The sequence below is a fragment of the Homalodisca vitripennis genome, chromosome 8 (assembly GCF_021130785.1).
Source record: "Homalodisca vitripennis isolate AUS2020 chromosome 8, UT_GWSS_2.1, whole genome shotgun sequence".
Taxonomy (NCBI): Eukaryota; Metazoa; Arthropoda; class Insecta; order Hemiptera; family Cicadellidae; genus Homalodisca; species Homalodisca vitripennis.
This window is the reverse complement of record NC_060214.1, coordinates 94,509,498-94,530,768: the sequence shown is the minus strand read 5'-3', so window position 1 is coordinate 94,530,768 and position 21,271 is coordinate 94,509,498. Positions and strand designations below refer to the sequence as shown.

At 33.4% G+C, this 21,271-nt stretch overlaps 1 protein-coding gene across 2 annotated transcripts in view; it reads right to left on the bottom strand.

Annotated features, from left to right (window-relative positions):
* LOC124367763 overlaps positions 1–21,271 on the bottom strand; it is a 67,807-nt gene that overhangs the window by 14,328 nt on the left and 32,208 nt on the right. For both annotated transcript variants that reach the window (XM_046824864.1, XM_046824863.1), the window contains exons 4-5: positions 14,557–14,686; positions 8,786–8,929 (exon numbers count right to left, since the gene is read on the bottom strand). In XM_046824864.1, coding sequence (XP_046680820.1) covers positions 8,786–8,929; positions 14,557–14,686 — 274 coding nt within the window. The remainder of the gene's footprint in view (positions 1–8,785; positions 8,930–14,556; positions 14,687–21,271) is intronic.

Here is a 21,271-nt window from a genome sequence, read left to right as displayed (position 1 = left end):
TTCAGTATTCTATGTTAATAAAACATAGAATTGCAGTCCGTTGTTATTTAAAAATGGCACAATGATGTGATAAAATAATTTTATGAAAAATCATACTCACACAGGATTTTTTATTACAAATCTAGAAAAAATCCAGTACACAATTTTTAGACCTCAGAAAAAAATAAAGGGCTGAAGGAGACTGACCGGAAATCAAAACTTAATCAACACGGCACTCAAAAGCACAACGTGACCGAAGAGGATTCTTAAACTTATTGTAAAATAATCCATATTAGTCAATCCAGTACTGTTGGAATGTGGAATACGAACATGTGTTCCAAATCTAATTCAATTAACTCTTCCACTTCAACACGTTTTTTAATTCAGAGTTGACAAATCTCTAAAAGTCCCATTGGCCCAACATCAGCTATTTTCCATCCGATTAGAGAAGAAATAAAGAAATAAAAATTAAGACTTGCAATACCAATTTATAGGATTTATATGTCATTAGTTCATATTTAGAAAGAGGTTTAAACAATTTTTATCCACTTTATAAATGAAAACCATTTTAAACCCATTAGATGATTAGTATGGGAATTGACTAATAATCGTAGGTTTCTAAAAGTTTACAATGGTAAATCACTAGATCTCTATTTGTTGGTAACATTTCCTACAAGAATTCACTGATAATGGTAGGTCATTGGAAATTTACCACAGTAGATCTCAATTTATTGCTCTTTTTTATATGAGAATTCACTAATAATAAATAATAACTTCCTCGATATTTATCACGGTAGATCTAAATTTGTTGTTTATTTATCCTATGAGAATTCACTAGTAATGGTAGGTCCCTGGAAATTTACCACAGTAAATCTCAATTTATTTGTAATAATTATTATTATAAAAATTCACTAATAATGGTAAGTTCGTGAAAATTTACCAGGTAGATCTCAATTTGTTACTAATTTTTGTCACGGGGATTCACTAATAATGGTAAGTTTTAAGAAACTTACTGAGGGAGATCTCAATTTACTGCTAAATTTTGATATTAGAATTGACTAATAATGGTAGAGGTTCCTATTAATTCACCACAGCAGATCTCAATTGATTGCTCATTTTTCATATTCACTAATTGTTGTAAGTTCCTGAAATTTTCCATGGCAAATCCTAATTTGTTGATTATTTCTCTGTAATTTTCTTGGGTGAAAAGAGTTCTTCTTATCGGATTATTACTCTGTCACATAATAATTTCCATATTGAAAATCACAAAAAAAGGACAGTGTGACAAAATTCTGAGGAGTCAGACTGCATGCAAGCCAACGGACCTAAGTGACTCTAGATGGTTACCATGTTGGATTCGAAAGCGTATTTATTAAACAGACCTTGTATGCCATAAATCTAAACAGAGATGGAAGCACCTATTGACTACTCCCTTACACAATTTACTCATAGCAGTCACAATACATCCAACGTTATTTACAAACTATACTTGGTCTCCTTACAGAGGTAACAGGCTAAGGAAATCCTCATTCAATTTCAGCTTAGTTTCAGCACCACTCATACTTATGAGATCTACCTAAGTCTGTGCTCAGACTGCAACCCTGATCTTCACAGTAGAACCTGCCAGATTGTTGCTTTGATCTACAAATTTAATGACAGTCAAAATCGAGAGCTATAGAAATTTTTGGAAAATCTAATGAAAGGAAGGAGTTTAAAAATACTAAAATAATTAGTGAAGATTACTTTAAGGAAGTAGAAGTGCTGTTTATTTTATAATTATATTTAAGATGTTTTCGTAACCTATCATTCTTTAAGTTTTGGTCCATACCAAATTATGTCACTACGGGTCCTAAATGAGAAAACATTAATCAGATAACTAACTGCATGTAAGAGAACTTTATTCTTTAACAATTTAGTCTAACCAACAAAGAAACTATATGGTCAAAAACCCATGTAATCACCAGGTTTCCGATAAACAAGTTATTTACCTAATCTGAACTCTATGTTGAGTAAAAAAAATTCTTTGCAAATTCTGCATTAAAATAATTGGCTGAACTTTAGCAAACCCTATTACATGTGGGGCTGGAAATAATTAATTTCTGCCTGTCTGTCTGTCCGCACGATATCGCAAAAACAAACTGACCTAAAGACTTGAAATTGTAAATGAAGCTTCATTTCTACATAAGGAACACCGAGTTTGATGACGGTGCATATCACTCCATGGGATCTGGCTGAGCATTAGCGAATATTTTTACATTGGTTTTATGGGTATCCATGATGGTAACAATAAAATAGCGTAGTAAATAAATGTATAAACAAACTCAAGATAACCAAAGACTATGTATCATATAATAAAGAATGGAGTGAGGGGTATTCCATTGTTACAGTATCTACTATAACAGGATATCTCCAGGAACATGCCTTATCATTGAACTCAAGCTTGCATACATAGAAATTAAGTTTCATGTAAAATTTCAAGCCTACTGCCAAATTTATTCCAGAGATATCTCGCGAACAGTCATAAGAGAAATTTTACCATCCGCCTGAGTGATAAGACTTTTTTAACTCAGCCAAATACATATTTCAAACATTAAATGTTTGAAAACAATACATTACATTACAATTATTTTATTTATTTAAATATAAATTATAACTTTGTAGTAAAAATATAATAATAATAGAATACGACACTTTAATTTTTACTCCCAATCAGTTAGGTGCCAGAAAGGAAATGACAAACACTTCCTTACAGAATTTATATATTACTATGAGGTATTCAAAATATCTCGAAGGAAATACTATTCATTGCAATACACTTTCTTTAGAAGATATACATGCAGTTAAACAAGATATATTTAGATTGAGTAAAAACCCATTTTTAATAATGAACACCTTAGCACACCACAAGACTTTGAATTATTATCTTTAGTTAAACTTAACCTAAACTGAGTTAAAAACCCAATTTTGGTTATTAGGCCGCAAATATATATATCTACAAAGACCAGAATAAAAAACTAATAAATCCCACCTTACTCAAATTTTATTAGATTACATTTCAATCTTACCCTTTTAACGGTAAATTACGTTTAAGCTGTCTACCTTACAAATAAAAAGAAATCACAAATAATCACATATTTAAATAATGCTTCAATTATTCATGATTCAAAATCAAGAAAGCATTTAAAAACATTTTTTAAGTTCACCCTTCATGCAGTTGTCAATTTCGTGGGAATGAAATCACTTTAAATTAATAGTACTTGTTCCACATTAATATAGCTCAATTAAATTATTTTTTGAAAATCCGTAATTTGCTTTTATTTTAAAACTGTACCCAAAATATTATTTTTAATTTCAATTTTCATTAAATATTTTTTGAATGAGAAAAAAATACATCACAACACTACTTGAATAAAAATAATAAAACTTAACAGTAATAATGTTTTAAGGCCTAACTAATCTATTGATTATTTTGAACATGAAACACCTGATTTTCTTACATAAAACTCTTTCAAATTTACTTTTATTTTGACAACAAATTTTATGTTACCACTTATTTTATGAGTGGAAAAAAAACATTTTGTTAAGGCCTAAGACATAGATTTTAGAATTGTGCAGAACAACGTGTTTTCAAGATTTTCTAATACAAAAGGTAGGTACAGTAAAAGTGTTCCCGGAATTGTTACCTGTATATATCCTGTTTTGATAAAGGGAAGATTTCTGTTCCAGATGTTGCTAGGACTGACAGTAAAAGCATTCAAGTCAACTTGAATTTGTTTCATAACTGCCGTTAAAAGCTTCAGGAAGTTACTGACAAAGGGATGTGCCTTTGTATTGCATTATGAATGTTGAATTTAGAGCAGCATCCATTCAGACGTTATCTGTTTTGCACTAAATAGGGTGGAGTCTACAGTTCAGAGAATTAGGTAGGACCAACCGACTCGTCTCTCAGTATTTAAAGAAATTTTATTTCACAAGTTCAAAATTCTCCAGTAGGTTTGTTTCAAAGAACAATTTAAATTCAAAGACAGGTGAAAAACACCCACTCAGCATGATCCGAATATGATCTCTAAATGATTATGCAAAATTACAGAAATGTTTATGCCATTTGTACATAGCTCATTTGTATCACACATACTCTCTCTATGTTTTGGTCAGTATCTAAACGATCTCAGGTGGTGATTTCTCAACAAAACACAGAATCTGATATTGAAAAGCTGCTCTGTCTGAGAACATTCTAAAATCTAAAGAGCAAATACAACACATTTTCGGAAAGTACCAGCAGCCTTTAACAGCAGTTATGAAAAATATGCAAAACAGCTCAGCAATTTCACCAGTAGAGCTACCAACCGTAGGAAGAGAAATTTTCCCATAAATGAACACATATTGAATTTAGCTAACAATGTTTGGAACTATTTTACTCTACCTTGTATGGAAAGCTTATCACAACAAAAATTGAACTGTAAGTGGAAGTTTAAACGTGAAGACATTATAAGAACTTTTACTAATTATAACAAAATCCAAGGATAGCTTATGAATTGAATTTGGCAATAGGAAAAAAAGTTTTGTTCTAGAATTGCAGTTAGATTGCAAGCAACACTCTTAAAAAGACAATAATATGCTTTACTAAACACTAAAACTTATGTAATGTTCTTTTCTAATAACATTAAGCTAGAACCTTCATTATTTAGGCCTTATCGCATTAGCAAAATAACAAAAATGTATTACTTATTCTACTGTTCATTACTGACCTCTGAAAAAAGTGAAAGAAGAAGAAGAAATAGTATATGTCAAAACGTAGTTTCGTATTTTAGAATATTCTACCTGTGTCTACATTTTTCTCTACCCTAGTTAAAAGCCTATTATGTAAACTGTTATCTCAATTATCTATACAATGTGTAGTTTCCTAAAGAAAAATTTGTAAATAATATTATGATGAAGATCTTTGACTTGTCTAAAACTATAAATACTTGTTGAAAAATATTGTCTTTTTATTAACTTAATTTAAAGAGCCTGACACCTAAATTAATAAGCTAATGTCTAAATTAGAATTCTGCTACTTTACATAAATCAACTGACCACCCTGATTATTATTTCTGTGCTTATATTCAAGTTAAACTGTGCTATTCAAGAAATCTTTAGTAACGTTGACGAGTTAGGCCAAATTTTGAACAAACACACTCAGAGTTTAGTTCTGAATGTAGCTTCTAACTAATATATCTAAGCTTTCAGTGTACAGTTTTACCTAGTAGAAATGTTAAGATGTGTAAAAAAGAACAAAACAGAATAACAATGTGTAAGTTACAAATATGTGTACGTGTAAAGTTATAAATATATTATTAGAAATTTTAATAAGCGAACATGAACTTGTACTTTAGTGTGTTTTAAAGCTTTAGTGAAAATACATAACATTTTGTTAAATAAATATATACGATACAGTACCAAATTTACTGGTACACAAGCTACAGTGCAGGTCAAAAAAGCTAATTTGGATCAGACATGAATTTTGAACGCTTGAAAGACTAGCACTTCATCTGTATGTACTTACAACATATGTCCAGAATTTGTTTGGTACTTATTTTGCTTGATATCACAATATCCTCATCTACTTGAGGAAGTATTTTACTTGCCTAGTCTATGCTCAATGGCGGAAACCAGTTTAGCAGTTAAAAAACAGCAACAGCTCTCACATGAACATATAGAATCAGAATCAGAATCATTTTATTGTCGTCCAACAATTACAAAATTGTATTGACAAAGTCAAATATGATATTAAAAATATCACTAAGTAGGCCTACAGAGCCTAAAATAATATAACCATATCCAATGGCTTGAAGTACGAATTCCAGCCAGCACCTTCAACTGTTGAACATGGTGAACTGATTGAATTATAATAGTTTTCCTTGCAGTTGTTCTGGCCATTGCAATGAAATTACCAAGGAAAGACTCACCATCAAGTTCATGGTGAAAACATAGTAAAATTCCTGAACTGCTGAGGCAATAATGCAAAGAAGGAAAGAACATACTCCAGTGGATTTTAGATTGTTTGAGGTGCAAGGATGAAACAAGACTATTGCAATAGTCACAATAGAATTGATGAAAACATTGGCTTTCTTTGCCGTGTCTGTTCCCCTAATTAAGAGTTTAAAAAGAAATCTGTACCAAAATAGTACAGTTTGTGATGCAGAAAAGTTCAAGAGACCAATACAAATAAAATAATGCAGAGCCTCAATACCATCACCAAATTGAAGCAAAATGAAATGGAAGCACATAACCAAGGGCTTTGTTCGCAAGCTCCTGTCTAGACAAAGCTAAACAGACAATACACAACTCTATTAAAAACAAAAGATATTGTATGTTGAAGAATGAAATCGTGCAATACATAAATACTTCACATGTATTTATAAATTTTTTCCTGTATTTTTGCAGGTCACCAACTGCTGTTCAAATCTGTGATTTGAAGGAATCTTTCGGCTGAGGTCTATAAACTTATGCCAAGTAATTTCCACCTTTTTCTGTATCTCAAAGAAGGAAACAACCGTAAGCTTTTAGTTATCTGAACAGACAGCAAGTTTCTAAGAAAGGTCTTCAAAACGTAATCAAAAGGTACAACAAACACATAAAATAAACAATGTAACAATGTAAAAAATGAATGAATGTACCTCCAAATAGAACACGTATCTTAAAAAAAAGTCTTTTGTCCTATCAGCCCTTAAAAACAACTCCCTTGTACAAAAGGATTATCTGTAAAATAAAGAATGTTCCGACTTAATACATCTCACAATGTCAATCAATACCACAAAAGAGGTTTCATAAATTGGGAACAGACATCCAGATTGAGGTTTATCACTAATCGACAAATTATATGCTTTCAACTCTTTGACGAGTGTGTGAGAATGGTAAAACGAGTACATATCATATGAGTTTTTTTAAATACTGAAATTAGTAGGGACACCATGTGACATCTTTTGTGGTGGCTTTAAAAGAACACACTCTATAAGTATAATACGCTAATTGTTGCTCTTAAGTAGCATTTATACATAAAGTACTTTATTCAATGGATTAACTGTTCAATTCTAATTGTACACTAGAACTGTTCAAGAATTTTTGAAGAAAAATCTGTACCCTTTATTGCCACGTTTTGATAAAATCTTTACTCCTAAGAGGGGTGAAGAACTTAGGAATGTCTTATGATGTTTTTACTCCTGAAAGGGTAAGAAAACCACCAGTACACGAGTTTTTCGTCTACTTTGACAAATATCAAACAACTATAAACTTAAACTGAGGTAACTTTTGTGTAAATTTTGAGTATAACAATATTTTTCACATTCATAAGGCAAATTCTACATAATTCCTCTCAAATTTAACACATTTTTATGAGAGCACAAGAAAAACTTTTGAGTTTATTTCTGTCTGATTTTAGTAGCCTTATCTGACCTGCACTATAAAAGATTTCAAAACAACTATAAATACAACCTAGCATAAAATAGAGATACAGCTTGCACTGAGAAGAGTTAAACAATAAAGTTCCTATTCAAACAAAGGTAACGAGAACCGTTGACAAAAGAAGACAATATTCAAGGCACTTTATAAAATGCAGTGTGAAATGATTAAATGCGTATTTAGAGTGAGTTTCATTAGTGTTGGTTACAAAACAATACGAAAACTTATCATTAATATTAAGTTATTGAATAAATGTATATAAAATTAGTGTAATCCTTGCAAAACTAATGTGCATGTTATAATTCTTGTAATTAAACCTAATTGTATAATAGGCCTAATAAATTGTGATTTAAAGTGTGTGTCAATACAATAAGTGTGACATTAGAATAAAAATGTGTTACGAGTAAAAAGTGTTAAAAATAAAATATCTTACCACGTATAACCTCGCTAAGAATACTGAATGTCTTTAACAATACCGTATTGAATAATAATATTAAGTCCTACACTAATAGCAGAACTGTATTAATACTCTGTATGGAATATACACTAATCTACCTAAAAAATAAAATAACAAATTAAGGAACAATATTATAACAGTATACATTTAAGCTGCAATTAAAGGAATTTTTCAGTTAGGCAGTGCAAAGTATTATTTATAGAACATTTTTATTCAAATCAAAATAAAATGTATATAATTATTAAAAATAATGTTTTTGTTTTCATAAAATATACACAAATATAGAGTTATAACAGGTGGAACTATTATATTTTCGAATGATACGTATTTTAAATCTATTAAATGAAATATATTAAATGATAATATTTTCAATTTTTTATAAGATTTCAATTTAGTAATAATACATTGCTAAACAATTTGTGCCTGTTATTTTTCTTGTTATAACATGCTGAGTTTTTCAAAACCGCTTTGCACACATAATAATGTAGAAAATTGTGTATTCTATGAATTATATAACTGAATATTTAATAATGGAACAGTAAATTATCTGCTCGTTTCAACCTTAGTCTCATTTGATGCAGATGTACGAAACAATGAACATTACAAATATAGGAAACAGTATGTAATGTATAATAGATATGGAACGTAATATGTGCAAAAGTTATGGAAGAATAATCTTTTGGAAGACAATTTATTTAATTTATCCTTATGAATGCAAACAAAACAATTGAGTTTTTTTTAAATGCAGCTTTCAATTATGGGGCCCGTATGTTAGTATTACAATACTTAACAATGGGTTCCGTTTGTTCACAAAGGTTTCCGTATTCGAGCGACTATTTGGGTTTTACACCTTGGTGGTCTGTTGTTGAGGGCTACCAGGGCTACTCAGAGGTGAGGAGTTGGACTTACTGAGTGGCAGATGACACTCGCGATACAGAGCGTAGCAGGTGCCGAGCGCCAGCACCACGAGCGTACCCATGACGACGGCGACAGCAGCCACCCAGTAACGGGTGTCAAACGTGTCAGCGCCGGCCAGCAGATGTCTGCCCAACTCTGCAACGACAAGCACAGATTGTAGTGTGAGGAGGGGGTCACAGCTGCGCTTAAATCTTCCTTCTTACACTGTCACGAAAACTTCAAGCTATCTATTTTACCTGAGCATTCTTCGATTTAATCATACAACTTTCATAAATTCATCACTCTTCGAAAAATTACATGGTGTACATTTTAAAAATAAGTTTATAAATCAGGCAAAAAAATATAGAAAAATTAACCCCCCTCCCCTTCCCTACACAAAAAAAATTAAATGAACCCTATAGCTAAAATTTATTGGAATACAAATTTGTCACATAAATAACTTCTGGATTAACAGGGATCTTATTTCTGGATTAATAAAATAATTGGGACTTTACAGTTGAAATAAATTATTTGACATACGTCAAACCAACTGTAATCATAGACCTAGAGTGCAATGAAAAATATAGTCAACTACAGCAAATATATAAAGAACATCACTGGTTGCTTACAAAATGTTATACTGGGGCAAATTTTAATCAGTAAAATGTAACTACCAATGTTTCTATCGTTATTATTAATTACATAGAAGAAATGTTACTTGCTGATTGTTTTCACTGATTATGCTCAATCACAAGTCTGTGACAACTTTGGCAATAAGTGGAAGGAGGCTAGTGGAGAAAATTAGCACTGAACTACTTTTGACTAGTTCACAATAATTAAGGGCGAGTTTACTGCTGCAACATGGCCTGAAATTAATCTTAAATTTGTTCAATATTTAAACTTGTCTAAATTGTTCAATTCCATTAAATTGTTTGCTTCAATTATTGTATGAAATTCTTTAAGTAAAATAGGGTGATATATTAATTGATTAAAATACGGTATAGAATTTTTTATGTTGTAGAATAAAATTAGTATTTATCAGAATCAGAATATCTCTTTATTAACAAACTCGTCAAGAATTATAATGGTGTCAGTCATTATAAACAAAAGTGTCTTCATGAATTTTACATTTGTTTTTCCTTCCTGAGGAAAAAAGGACAGTTTGTCCCCGTGCTTAGTCCTAAAAGGACCTTTGCGCCCCCCTTACTTTAATTTTGTGCCCTCAAAGTCCAAGGTTTTTGCAAAAACCAATCAGATTTGAGGGCTCCTGTTTTCTAATGTCCTTGGGACTGAGGAGATATGCTCCCAGGTACCTTATCCGAGTTTCTACGATGGCAGGACAATCTAACCAAATGTGCTCTGCTGACTCCCCCTCCTCTCTACAGAGTCTACATTCGTTACTCTGGCTAAGGTCTACCTTCATAAGGTGCTTCCTTAGAGGGCCATGTTCTGTCAACATTCTTAATATCAGTCTTATATCCTCCTTATTCTGGTCTAAGAGAGCTGTCCACCCTTTAACGTAAGGAGAGATAAACAATTTGGATAGTCTTAATCCTGAGGCTCTACACCAATTATTGTGTCTTGTCCTCTTTTCCCAATCTTTGACCAGAGCTTTAAGGCTGTTGGAGAAGGCTATCCCACAACCTGGCTCAGACCCCACCATTGTGGATTCCGCTCCCTTTGTGGTGAGGATGTCTGCTTTTTCATTCCCATGAATACCTTCATGATGCGGTACCCAACCGAGTGTTACTCTGTTATTCATTGCCAGGTCTGCTAGAGCATTCTTACATTCCCAGACCGCTTTCGAATCAAACGAACAGGTATCAAGTGCCTTCAGTGCAGTCTGACTATCAGAAAGTATTAGGTATATTAATGTCCTTTTGTCCTCATTTGTATGAGTCTTCTGGAACATGAGTCTATTGCCATGACCTCCGCCTGAAAAACCGTGGCATGTCTTCCTAGGGGCACAGCCATGTCAACTCCTGGTCCATGTATTCCGTATGCTGCCCTAGAGTCAAGACGTGAACCATCAGTGTAAAACTTCAGGACTCCTTTTGTAGGGTAGGCCTCCTTTTTAATCCATTCCTCCCTACTTCCGATAGAGACCATATGGTTTGTCAAAGGAGTATTTCTTAACCACTGCGTCTGACACTTTGGTTAGCATTTCAGCCTCAGGAAATTTTTGCACTATCTTCATGTGGCCTTCTATGGAGGTAGCATTTATTACCTTTGTTCCTAGAAGCTTCATTGCACTTATAGCGGCTGTTCTCACCATCTCCTGCCCCAGAGGAGTGTATCCTAGGACTGCTTCAATTGCTAGTGTTGGGCAGGAGCTCGTCGCCCCCGTGATGCTTAAGCAAGCTAGCCTTTGAAGACTGTAGCCTTTTAGCAGCTGTTGTTTGTTCTACTTTCGGCCACCACACTAAGGCAGCATATGTGACCATTGGTTTTATTATGGTTTCGTGTAAATCCAATATATCATTTTGGGTATAAGTCCCCATTTAAATCCAAAAAGTCTCTTACAGGCCCCAAGGACCATTGTTGCTTTGGATATCCTGTTTTCAATATGGGAGTTCCAATTGAGATTTTCATCCAGGATTAAACCCAGGTTGTGTTAGCTGGAACTTTCTTTTCCTGGTAAAGGTAATCATATTTGTTTTAGATGGGTTGATCCGTAGACCTTCCCCATAACACCAGTTGCTTATGAGGTTTAGTTCTTTTTGTATTAGGCGTTCCAGCATGCCTTTGTTTTTTCCTTTGATCATAAGCACTAGGTCGTCCGCATAACATAGTAGTCTAGTTCCCCTCTTATCTGCTTTGCTTAGGAGATCATCCACCATCATTGCCCACAGGAGAGGGGACAAAACTCCCCCGTGGGGGCAGCCTTTCTGGGCCGTGATTGTGGCAGATTTGTCTCCGTACTTTGCTTTTACTTGTCTGCTTTTTAGGAGGGCTACTATCCATTTGACTACATCTGGGGAAACTCCAAACCGTTCCATCGCAGTCTCCATGGATTGATATGCTACTTGGTCGAAAGCTCCTTCAATGTCCATAAAGACCATTTTTCCATTTTTGAATTTTACATTACAAAATTACTTTGATTGTTGATAGAACTCTCTCATTGTGTACATGGGTCGTTCTAGAAGCTAATCTTGTAATCTGATTTTGAGATTCCCACCGAGTTTTCTCAGATGTTGTGGCAGTTGTATATCTAGCATCCAGTATAAGATGGATTCTTCTTGGTAGAGTGTAGTCTGTTGGTCTCCTGGTGTTGTATGAATGTCTATCATCACCCCTTTAGGGTGTCTTTTGGTCTGCGTGTGTTACATCTGACAGGATATATAAACCTATAATTGTTAGGATCTTTAGAGAGTTCAAGGATTCTCTGCAGCTATCTAATGGATTTAGATTTGTAAGTGTTCTAATGGTCTTTTTTTGGAGGACAGGAAATTTGTTGACATTTATTTGGATGTTCCTTCCCACACGGCAATGCAATATCTCATGTGAGACTCGACCAGTGCAAAATAAGCTGTTCTTAATCCACTTCATTCTTCAGACAACAAAAATTTCTGAACTTGGAGTTTAACACAGATTATTTGAGGCCAAGTAAGATCGCTAGCTTGACAGTTATACCTAGTAACTTCGTACATGGGATTTCTGGTACAGTAAGGTCCCGTTTATCCAACCTAATTGGGACCGAGCCCTATTCGGATTAGCCAGAATTACAGAAAAATACGGTTTTAAACTTGAGAATGGGTCTATTTTGTTATAGAATTATCAACATTTTTTATTAAAATATGTTTTCTGACTGTTGCATTGTATTTCTTGACAAATAAACGTATTTGCGAATACTAAGCAAATTTACCGTATTTAGTGTGAGAGTTCTATTGTTAAGCAATGTGAGCGTACTGGATATTGTACGGGTCCACGCGCTACGGGAAGACGAGAACCTGGGTGATAAAGGAGAGTTGGTCCACACGTAGACGGTGCAGCAGCACTTAACCTTGCACTACGATACTTAGAGCAACAGGCTACTGCTACACCTGCCGATATCATGTTTATCACACGATGGTGAAACTACGCGTCATCCAATAGACTCTCTTCAATGCAAAAGAAGACAATAACTGAATTTATGTCTTTTAACAATTAAAATTGTACTCAATAATAATATCAGTACTGTACGTCCAATTTTTGTTTGATTTCACTTCTTAAACAGTAATTTAACTCATACTTAACCTATAAGTTTCAATTTGGTACTATATTTAACTTCATTATTTATGTACTGTACCGTACACAATTTGTCTTAATAAAATACTGTAAGTCTATTTAATTAAAGTTTTCTTTGTTTATGTACGAAATGATGCACCCATTTTCATTTTTTAAGTAATTAGTTCCTATAACTGTTCATTATCGTTATAAATAATTCCTCCTGGACCTGTTCGGATTAACCGACGTTCGGATTACACGTGTTCGGATTAGCGGGACTCCACTGTATTTCATCATGCCTACTACAACATGGCAGCACTAAATAGCTTTATTTGCTGAAGATGAAATTTGCGATTGCAGCTCTAATGCACTTTCATTTGTCAGAACAAGAGTAGTATCATTAGCGTACATTACAGTCTTTAAGTTGCTGTTGCCAACGAAATTCCTTGTGGAGCTGTTTCTGTTTTTCCATTTTTGGCTTTGTTGGGAACTGAGAGGCTTGGTAGCAAGCTTTTTTTACCATATTGGAGTGTAGAGGTGATTTATCTTTAATTTTTCCGTTTCAGATTGTGATTTGACAGTGACTTCACTGAGATTGAATTGTGGCTTAGTCTTTTCCTTTTATTGTAATATTTTGACTTTTTGTCTAAAGAGGTCGAAATAACTACCAAATATATTACCAAAATTATTAAGATTAATAAATTTTGTCAGATTTTATTTGGTAAAAGGTAATAACAAATTTGCTGCCAGCTTGTTAGTGTAGTGTTAGAAAAGGAAGTCTTTAGTATGAATTGTCAAATCTTCTTAAATGTATACATTTAAATGTGTTCCTAGGAAGTTCGTAAATAAGTAATAATATTTTGTTGCATTTTTCTAAGCATCCACTTCACAATGACTGTAGTTTATAAATAAGTACTAACATTTTGTTAAGTTATTACCACCAAAAACACACTTTTCTTAAGCATCCACTTCACAATGACTGCAGTTTACAAATTGTGCAATTGTGCAAACGATTCAGTCGTTTTGAATGTACTAACAAGTACTAACATTTTGTTGAGTTATTACAACCTAAAACACACTTTTCTTAAGCATCCAATTCACAATTACTGTTGTCAGTCAAACATGTTAGATATATAATAAATTGTACTAAATTTAACTTTTGATATGAATATAAATGCATTTTATATTATTGTAATAAATTCTTATTTTAATAAACCTATTTAACCTAGAAGGCTTTACAATATCAAGAATACATTTTCTGCGTAAAAAGGTTTATATCAAAACACATGCCTTTGTTTTACACAAATAATATTGTAACCAAGAGATACAAAATTTTTTTTCATGCAATGATTAGTAAGTTATTCTATTTGACAATTTGGCTGCCAAAACCAACTATTGTGCATTTTGAAACCCCGACTACCAGACTACTAAAGCCATTTTAAAAATAGTGTTTGAACCTACTGTATAGTTAGTTAACGAAAAAAAGTCATAATATTTGATTGAAAATAAATATTTAAAAGAGCCAGCTAGCAAATTATAATGTAACATGTAGAAATGGCAACAGTTGAGTAGCTCACCAATTTCCTCATTGTTATGCTGGGTCTTGGCCTCCACTTGTACTATCTCCCCCTCTCCTAGGTCGTTACTCGCCCATACTTCAAAAATGTACGTGGAGTTCGGGTCCAGGTTGTAGATATCAATTTGACTCTGAAAACAATCATAGCACATCACTCAATCAGGTATTTCAATGATTAATTGGGCTTTGCATACCACTCTATCTTCGTTTCTCTCAAAGTGAAGTTACTGTACGTTTGTTACAAACTCCACTGTAAGGTAAAAACAGTCCTGTAAAAACAGAGGAATATAGAATAGTCCTACATCCTTGTTAGTCCAGACAGTAATGATCATATCTCAGAATAAACACCCACTCCTATTCCTAAGCTTGTTCCCTCCTCATACCTTTGCTGTTTTTCCTTTCTGTTCCAAGTTGACCATACAGAGTAAAGCGATGCATGCCAAGGACGTAGATGGCATTGAGTGAAGGTGTCCAGAGTGGAGCTTCCAGAATACCCAGCAAACCTGAATTATTTAGCCTTTCCAAGACACTCAGGTTTACAATCACTTCCATAGCTTCTCGTGGGAATCACACCAGGGAATTGGTAGCTGTGGGTGTTATATTGGCCACCTCAAGATAGAAACAGAAGGTATTTGTATTCATAACCTCAGCATTTTTCAAAATTCTGGAAGATAATGTTCACCACCTGAGGTGGAACAAGTCACCAAAAACGAAGATGAGTATCGTTGGTTTTTGGATGAGATTCTAACACCTATCATACTTTCTGGGGAAGTGCTGACATACAGTATATCATCTTTGTAAAACACTTAATTTTAGTTATTAGCTTTGGAAACTTTTGAGATATCGGAATGACATGTCACGGAGGCTTCCTCAAAGAAATAAACCACTACTGTAATTATAATCTACTGATTGGGACAAATATTTAGCATCTGTTACGAAGTAACTAGAACTACAGATATAGCTACAGACAAAAAATATAAGAAAAACGTATAGACTTTGTGAACTTTTGTACAGGACTAGCTTTTAAGTTTTCCAGTTACCAATGCATTAAAACATTGCCAATACAATTATAATCTTGAGGTATTTTGGTCTACCACTGGCTATCTACACTATGTGGAAATGAAGTAACTGAAAATTAAACTAACTAATGAAAGCTTAAACGATAGCTAAAATGAAACCAGCATTAAAACAGAGTGGTAGGAGAAAGTAAGATATTACTGAGTCAAAAGCAAGTAGTAGTGTCCTACAAGGATGGCAATGGGAATTGGTTTGGGACAGGGAATAGTACGACCAAATACAAACCCAGGAATACACCACTCATTGTCTTTCAGACAAAATTTGGAGCCATAAAGACCTGTGCATAGTTAAGTATAGCTAAGAAACTCAAGAGAGATCATATTTATTTATATATCATTAGACAACCAGTCACTATAAGGTTTTACAACTATATGATTTTACACATAGTGTAGCTATAAACAAAGCGTTGATTCAATGCAGATACTAAGTTATGCCCCATTTTACCTTAATGAAACATCTGAAATCTGACAATGGTATTGATGAGACAACGAGAATACCTATTCATCTAGACTACACTATATAGCTGCTGGGTAATCAGACTGATCTTCTTTGTAACGTTTCTGTAATCGTTTCAGTCTCTGAGATTGAAACAATTCAGTCGTTTTGAATGTCACCAACTTTTTACGGATCTCTTTAGACAGGCATGGACTCCAAGAGTCGGTCTTTACCAGTGTCAAATTTCAGATGCTGCACTAAGTGGAAGTAATGAGATGGTTGGACGATTCTCTTGTTTCATGAACAGTTTGGACACAAGATGAATCTCCTAAAATTTCAATTTTGTATTACATGATTTAGGAGAAAATATAAGTATACAGAGTTTGATTAACAAAGTAGTTGATCCAACAATGAAGAAGTGCCTACTAGGGGAAAGTTAACTTCACTTAATTTATAGACTGCGTTGAAGAGCATTCAAAGAACTCTTGTTAGAACCTTTTATAAAATCAAGAACTTGATCGTTGGAATAAAACGCTCCTTGGCACCAACGTTACATACTGGACTTGGCATTTTGTTGCGAGAAAGATTGTTTATATTAAAAAAGAAAGTGGTTAGTATGAGAAACTTCAGTTTATACATCCTACACTGTGTAATTAGAAACCCTAGATCAAGTCCACTTAAAGGTAATGAGAGGTCATCACTATATAAAGTGAGTATCGCATGGAACACGTAGAAAAATACCTAATTAAAACGTAACAGTACGCCACACCTTGTTTCGCTTAACAGGATTCGCTAAGGTCGCATGCAAAGTTTCCAATCTATATAGCTCATTTCATTCTCTAGATGTCCTGCGGACAGATGGACACACATACAATCATACATAAATGAATTGTTTACATCCTCCCAGCAGACAAAAGAGAAACTGTGTTAGCCTACTGAGTAATAGGCATCAATGAAGCTTAGCCTAATTCCAAGGTTGGACATGCCCGTCATACAACTCATTCTGGTCTATTAAAAAAAACTTTCGTGCAAAATTCAAAGTATACAGATGAAATCTTTTGCAAGATATCTTGCTACATGATAAATTAACATTTTTTGTTATGTAAATAAGATTTTATCGCGGTGTTCAAATAAAAATTCCGATAAGCTAGTGAGGGTTCTACAGGACACGAGAGCACTGAATTCAAATATTGTCACCACTTTTAAAATTGACTTCAGTCTATTATATTTTCTTTTTACCCTGAATTAAAGTGTCACTTGTTAAAATCGCATATGATCGTACACAGTTTGCCTACATATGTAGTTATTCAGCTATTTTCTCGTTTTCATAATGATTACCATTAAGACCAATGTAAAGATATTCAGACACCCAAATTACATGAAGTGACATGCTCCATCATCAGTCTTAGAGTTCCTCATATATGAAGCTTCTTGCAAAATTTCAAGTGTACATGTCAGTTCGTTTTCGAGATAGTGTCCGGACAGAAAGAGAGATAGAAAGAAATGAAAATTTTCTGGCCCAATGAGTGATGAGAGCTTTGTCAAAAATAAATCATAATAAAGGTCCTTGAATGGAGTATTGTGGGATAAGAAACTTAGACTAAACTCCTCCAAGGATATGAATTAATTGTTGACGGCTTGTGAAATAAGAAACTGGAATGCAACTTGAACACTGCAGGGATCTGAGCAAGCTACAAAAAGAAGCCTTTGTATCGAAAGCTTCAGATTGCAGAATACTCCTACACTTGGTTCACGATTTCCGAATAAACACAGGATACTTTCAATAAATTTCAAATGTTACTCTTTATACTAAGTTCAGAATATTGTTCCATGTACCAAGCGGAGGTAAGAACCATATTCAACTAACGGCTTATCTACGTTTACTCTCTGACTGTCTGTATGTGTTTAGTAAAAGATTAAAAAACAAATTGGTACAATTATTTTTATTGCTGTCTCACATCATGAGAAAAATTTACATTATATTATGATAGCACATTTCAAGATGGCGGCTGGCTAAACGTTTTAAGCTTCACACTGTAAAAGCTAATAAGATTATTAAACTGTAAGGAATAATAAAAATTGCCATAACTAATTACAAACATTTGGATATCTATATCATAAGAATCAGACAGTAAGTAATGTAGATATAAGCTTTTAACAGTTGTAATGCAAGGCAAAATTTTCATTGTTTACATCTTTACGGCATCATTAACCATTCATTAACACAGTTAAAAGGTTATATCCACACCATTTACTAACCGATTTTTATGATTTAGATATAGCAGTTTTTATAATTTTAAAATTATATTTGAATAATTTTATCAGATTTCATGATATTATGCTTTAAAAATTTCAAACATCTGCCATATTGAAACTTAATACGATAATGTGATACTACGAGGGGGTACCCAAAAAAAACCGGAATTATTTTATAAAAATTATATATTATCAAATTTTTTACAATACAACCTTATCTCCTTCAAAATAATCTCCGTTACAACTAATACACTGTCCCAAAGGTATTTCCATTGATCAAAACATTTTTTGTAGTCATCTTTAGTAAATGGCTGCAAGCTCGAGCTTCGTTTTTTTCTTAACCTCTTCAACGCTGTCAAATCGTTGACCTTTCAAGCCTCTTTTCATGTGTGGAAATAAAAAAAAATCGCATGGAGCGAGGTCAGGCGAGTAAGGTGCGTGGGGCAGCGGAACCATGCCGTTTTTGGCTAAAAACTGCCTAACTGAGATGGCTGTGTGTGCCGGTGCGTTGTCGTGATGGTGGAACAAATTTGGCAGCAACCCTTTTCAGTCCTAAATCTCCTGTTAAAATTCGCTGAATCGAGCTCCAAGTTAACCCACTACTCTGATAGTTCCTCAATTGTCTGTCGACGGTCGGTGAGCACAAGTTCATGAATTTTCTCAACATTTTCGTCCGTTCGAGAGGTTGATGGACTTCCAGAACGAGGTTTGTCTTCAATCGACATGTCGCCATTTTTAAATCGAGCGAACCACTCGAAGACCTGAGTTTTCCCCATAGCATCATCTTTGTAAGCTGTATTCAACATTAAAATAGTTTCTGCAGCATTTTTACCAAGTAAAAAACAAAATTTCACAGCTGCTCGTTGTTCACTTAAATTTGCCATGACAAAAAACGAAACAAGAACAAAACAGGATTAGCGAAAACAGTCACTACCGAACGAACAGAATGCACTAGGACAAGAACTGGGGTCACTGAGCTCGCAATGGGTTGCGCGACACACGCCTAGCGGCAGGAATGTGTACTACACGATGCCGGCTGCCAGCAATACAATTCCGGTTTTTTTTTGGGTACCCCCTCGTAATTTTTCTGTTGATTTAAGAATCCAAAAAAAATAACCGTAGCAAATTTAAGGTTTTTTATCACTACTGGTTTCTGAAATAAACACAAACAAAATCAAATAATCACATATATACAGACAGTCAGTAAACAAAAAAAGATTGACCATAGATTGTAATTAGTTTTTTAGCTCGTCTTGGTTCATGGAACAATATCCTTAAGTTTGTGTAGAGAGTATTGTTACAACATGTAAGTATATATTCTTAACCATATTGATTTGGTTCATAAAATAAACTAGATTATAATGAACTAATTTCTTAAAAATAATTAACAAATACTCAAAATGTACTCTATAATTACTTGCCAATGTCTGTATTCAATTTTTAGAAAGTGGAATAACTTTTTAAACTATAAAATGTTTTGAGAGAGTGTCTCGTACAAGGGAATTCTTTAAAGTTAAAAATATGCTGAAAGCTATTTGTTAAAAGGATTAAACTAATAACACTATTCCATTATATTCATTTGTCATAGAATAAATTCAGTCTCAAATATACATTAATATTCAATTACTAGGTTTAGACCTAGTAATTGAACCTAGAAGTAATAAGGTTATTGACGTGAGACAGAGCCACAAACAGACAGCAAGGTTACCAGTACAACGTCAACTAAAGGAAGCAAAATAAAATGTAAATGAACTGCGCATGTACACTATACAACTTCCAGGAAAACAGACTATGTGAAGAATAGAACTTCATTATCCCAATTTGTCATGCTACAAATAACAGAACTGAGTTATAATGTAACACAAGATCGCTGTATACAGTAGCCATACAAATATTTGCTCCTGAATAATTTTAATATTCGATTTATTTACAAATAAATTAAAAAGAGGTTGTGTAGGTTTTTACATTAACCAAATATAAGGAATAAATATAAAAATCTAAATAAATACATATATAAATAAATAATAAAAAAAGCAATGTCACTAAACTAAACTTTTACAGCAGCCTTTTTTTAAACTTCCAAGCCTTTTTAAACTATCAAAATTGTAAAATACAATAAATAGTAATAACATGTTCGCTCCAAAGTGGGACATATATGTGCCAGGTGGATTATATCAGTTGACCAAAATTAATAACAAAGACCTTACCAAGGTACAGCCATACTGAAAATGTTTCTCCCCACAAACCAAACTTAATAATTGCTTGACAATATTTCTTTTAGATACATGTAATGTGTGGTTATATATTAAGTAATATGGCAACCAATTTATTAGATATAAGAGCATGTTTACTAGTTGAAAACTATGTGCCACTTGGTCTGTAGCAATTAAAAATTATATTTATTAGCAGTTAAATACTGTACATTAGCTGGCACATGTATGTGTCTGTTATAAATCAGCTGTACTATAAGACTCTACATGGTAATTATTGATGAAGTCACTTTTCATACAGTTAGGTTAGAATGATTTCTGGAACATCATTCATAAATCAGTCATCTGTAATAAAAATCTAAATGATATTGGGATCAACTTGCAAGACCAAATGACAAATTTCTGTATGGCAGCTAGATATTGATAGAATGTTTCAGACCTCTCTTACAAACCAGACCAATATAATTTTATACAGCATTGAGGGAAGTCAGCAGCACAGATTTGTTTTATTGGTGTATTTTAATAATACCGGTTTCCCCATAACTTGTGGCATTGGCTTGCGGTGAAACACTTGTGGCTTTTTTGTATATTTATCAATGTTTCACAATAGTCAATTTTTGTTCTTTGTTAAATGTCAGTAATATTGATCAATAAAAAAAGGGTTTTGAGAACATTGTTTATGCTCTGCACCGAACAAATGCCTGTACTTTTTTGTTTGTAGTTCTGTCTGTATTAGTG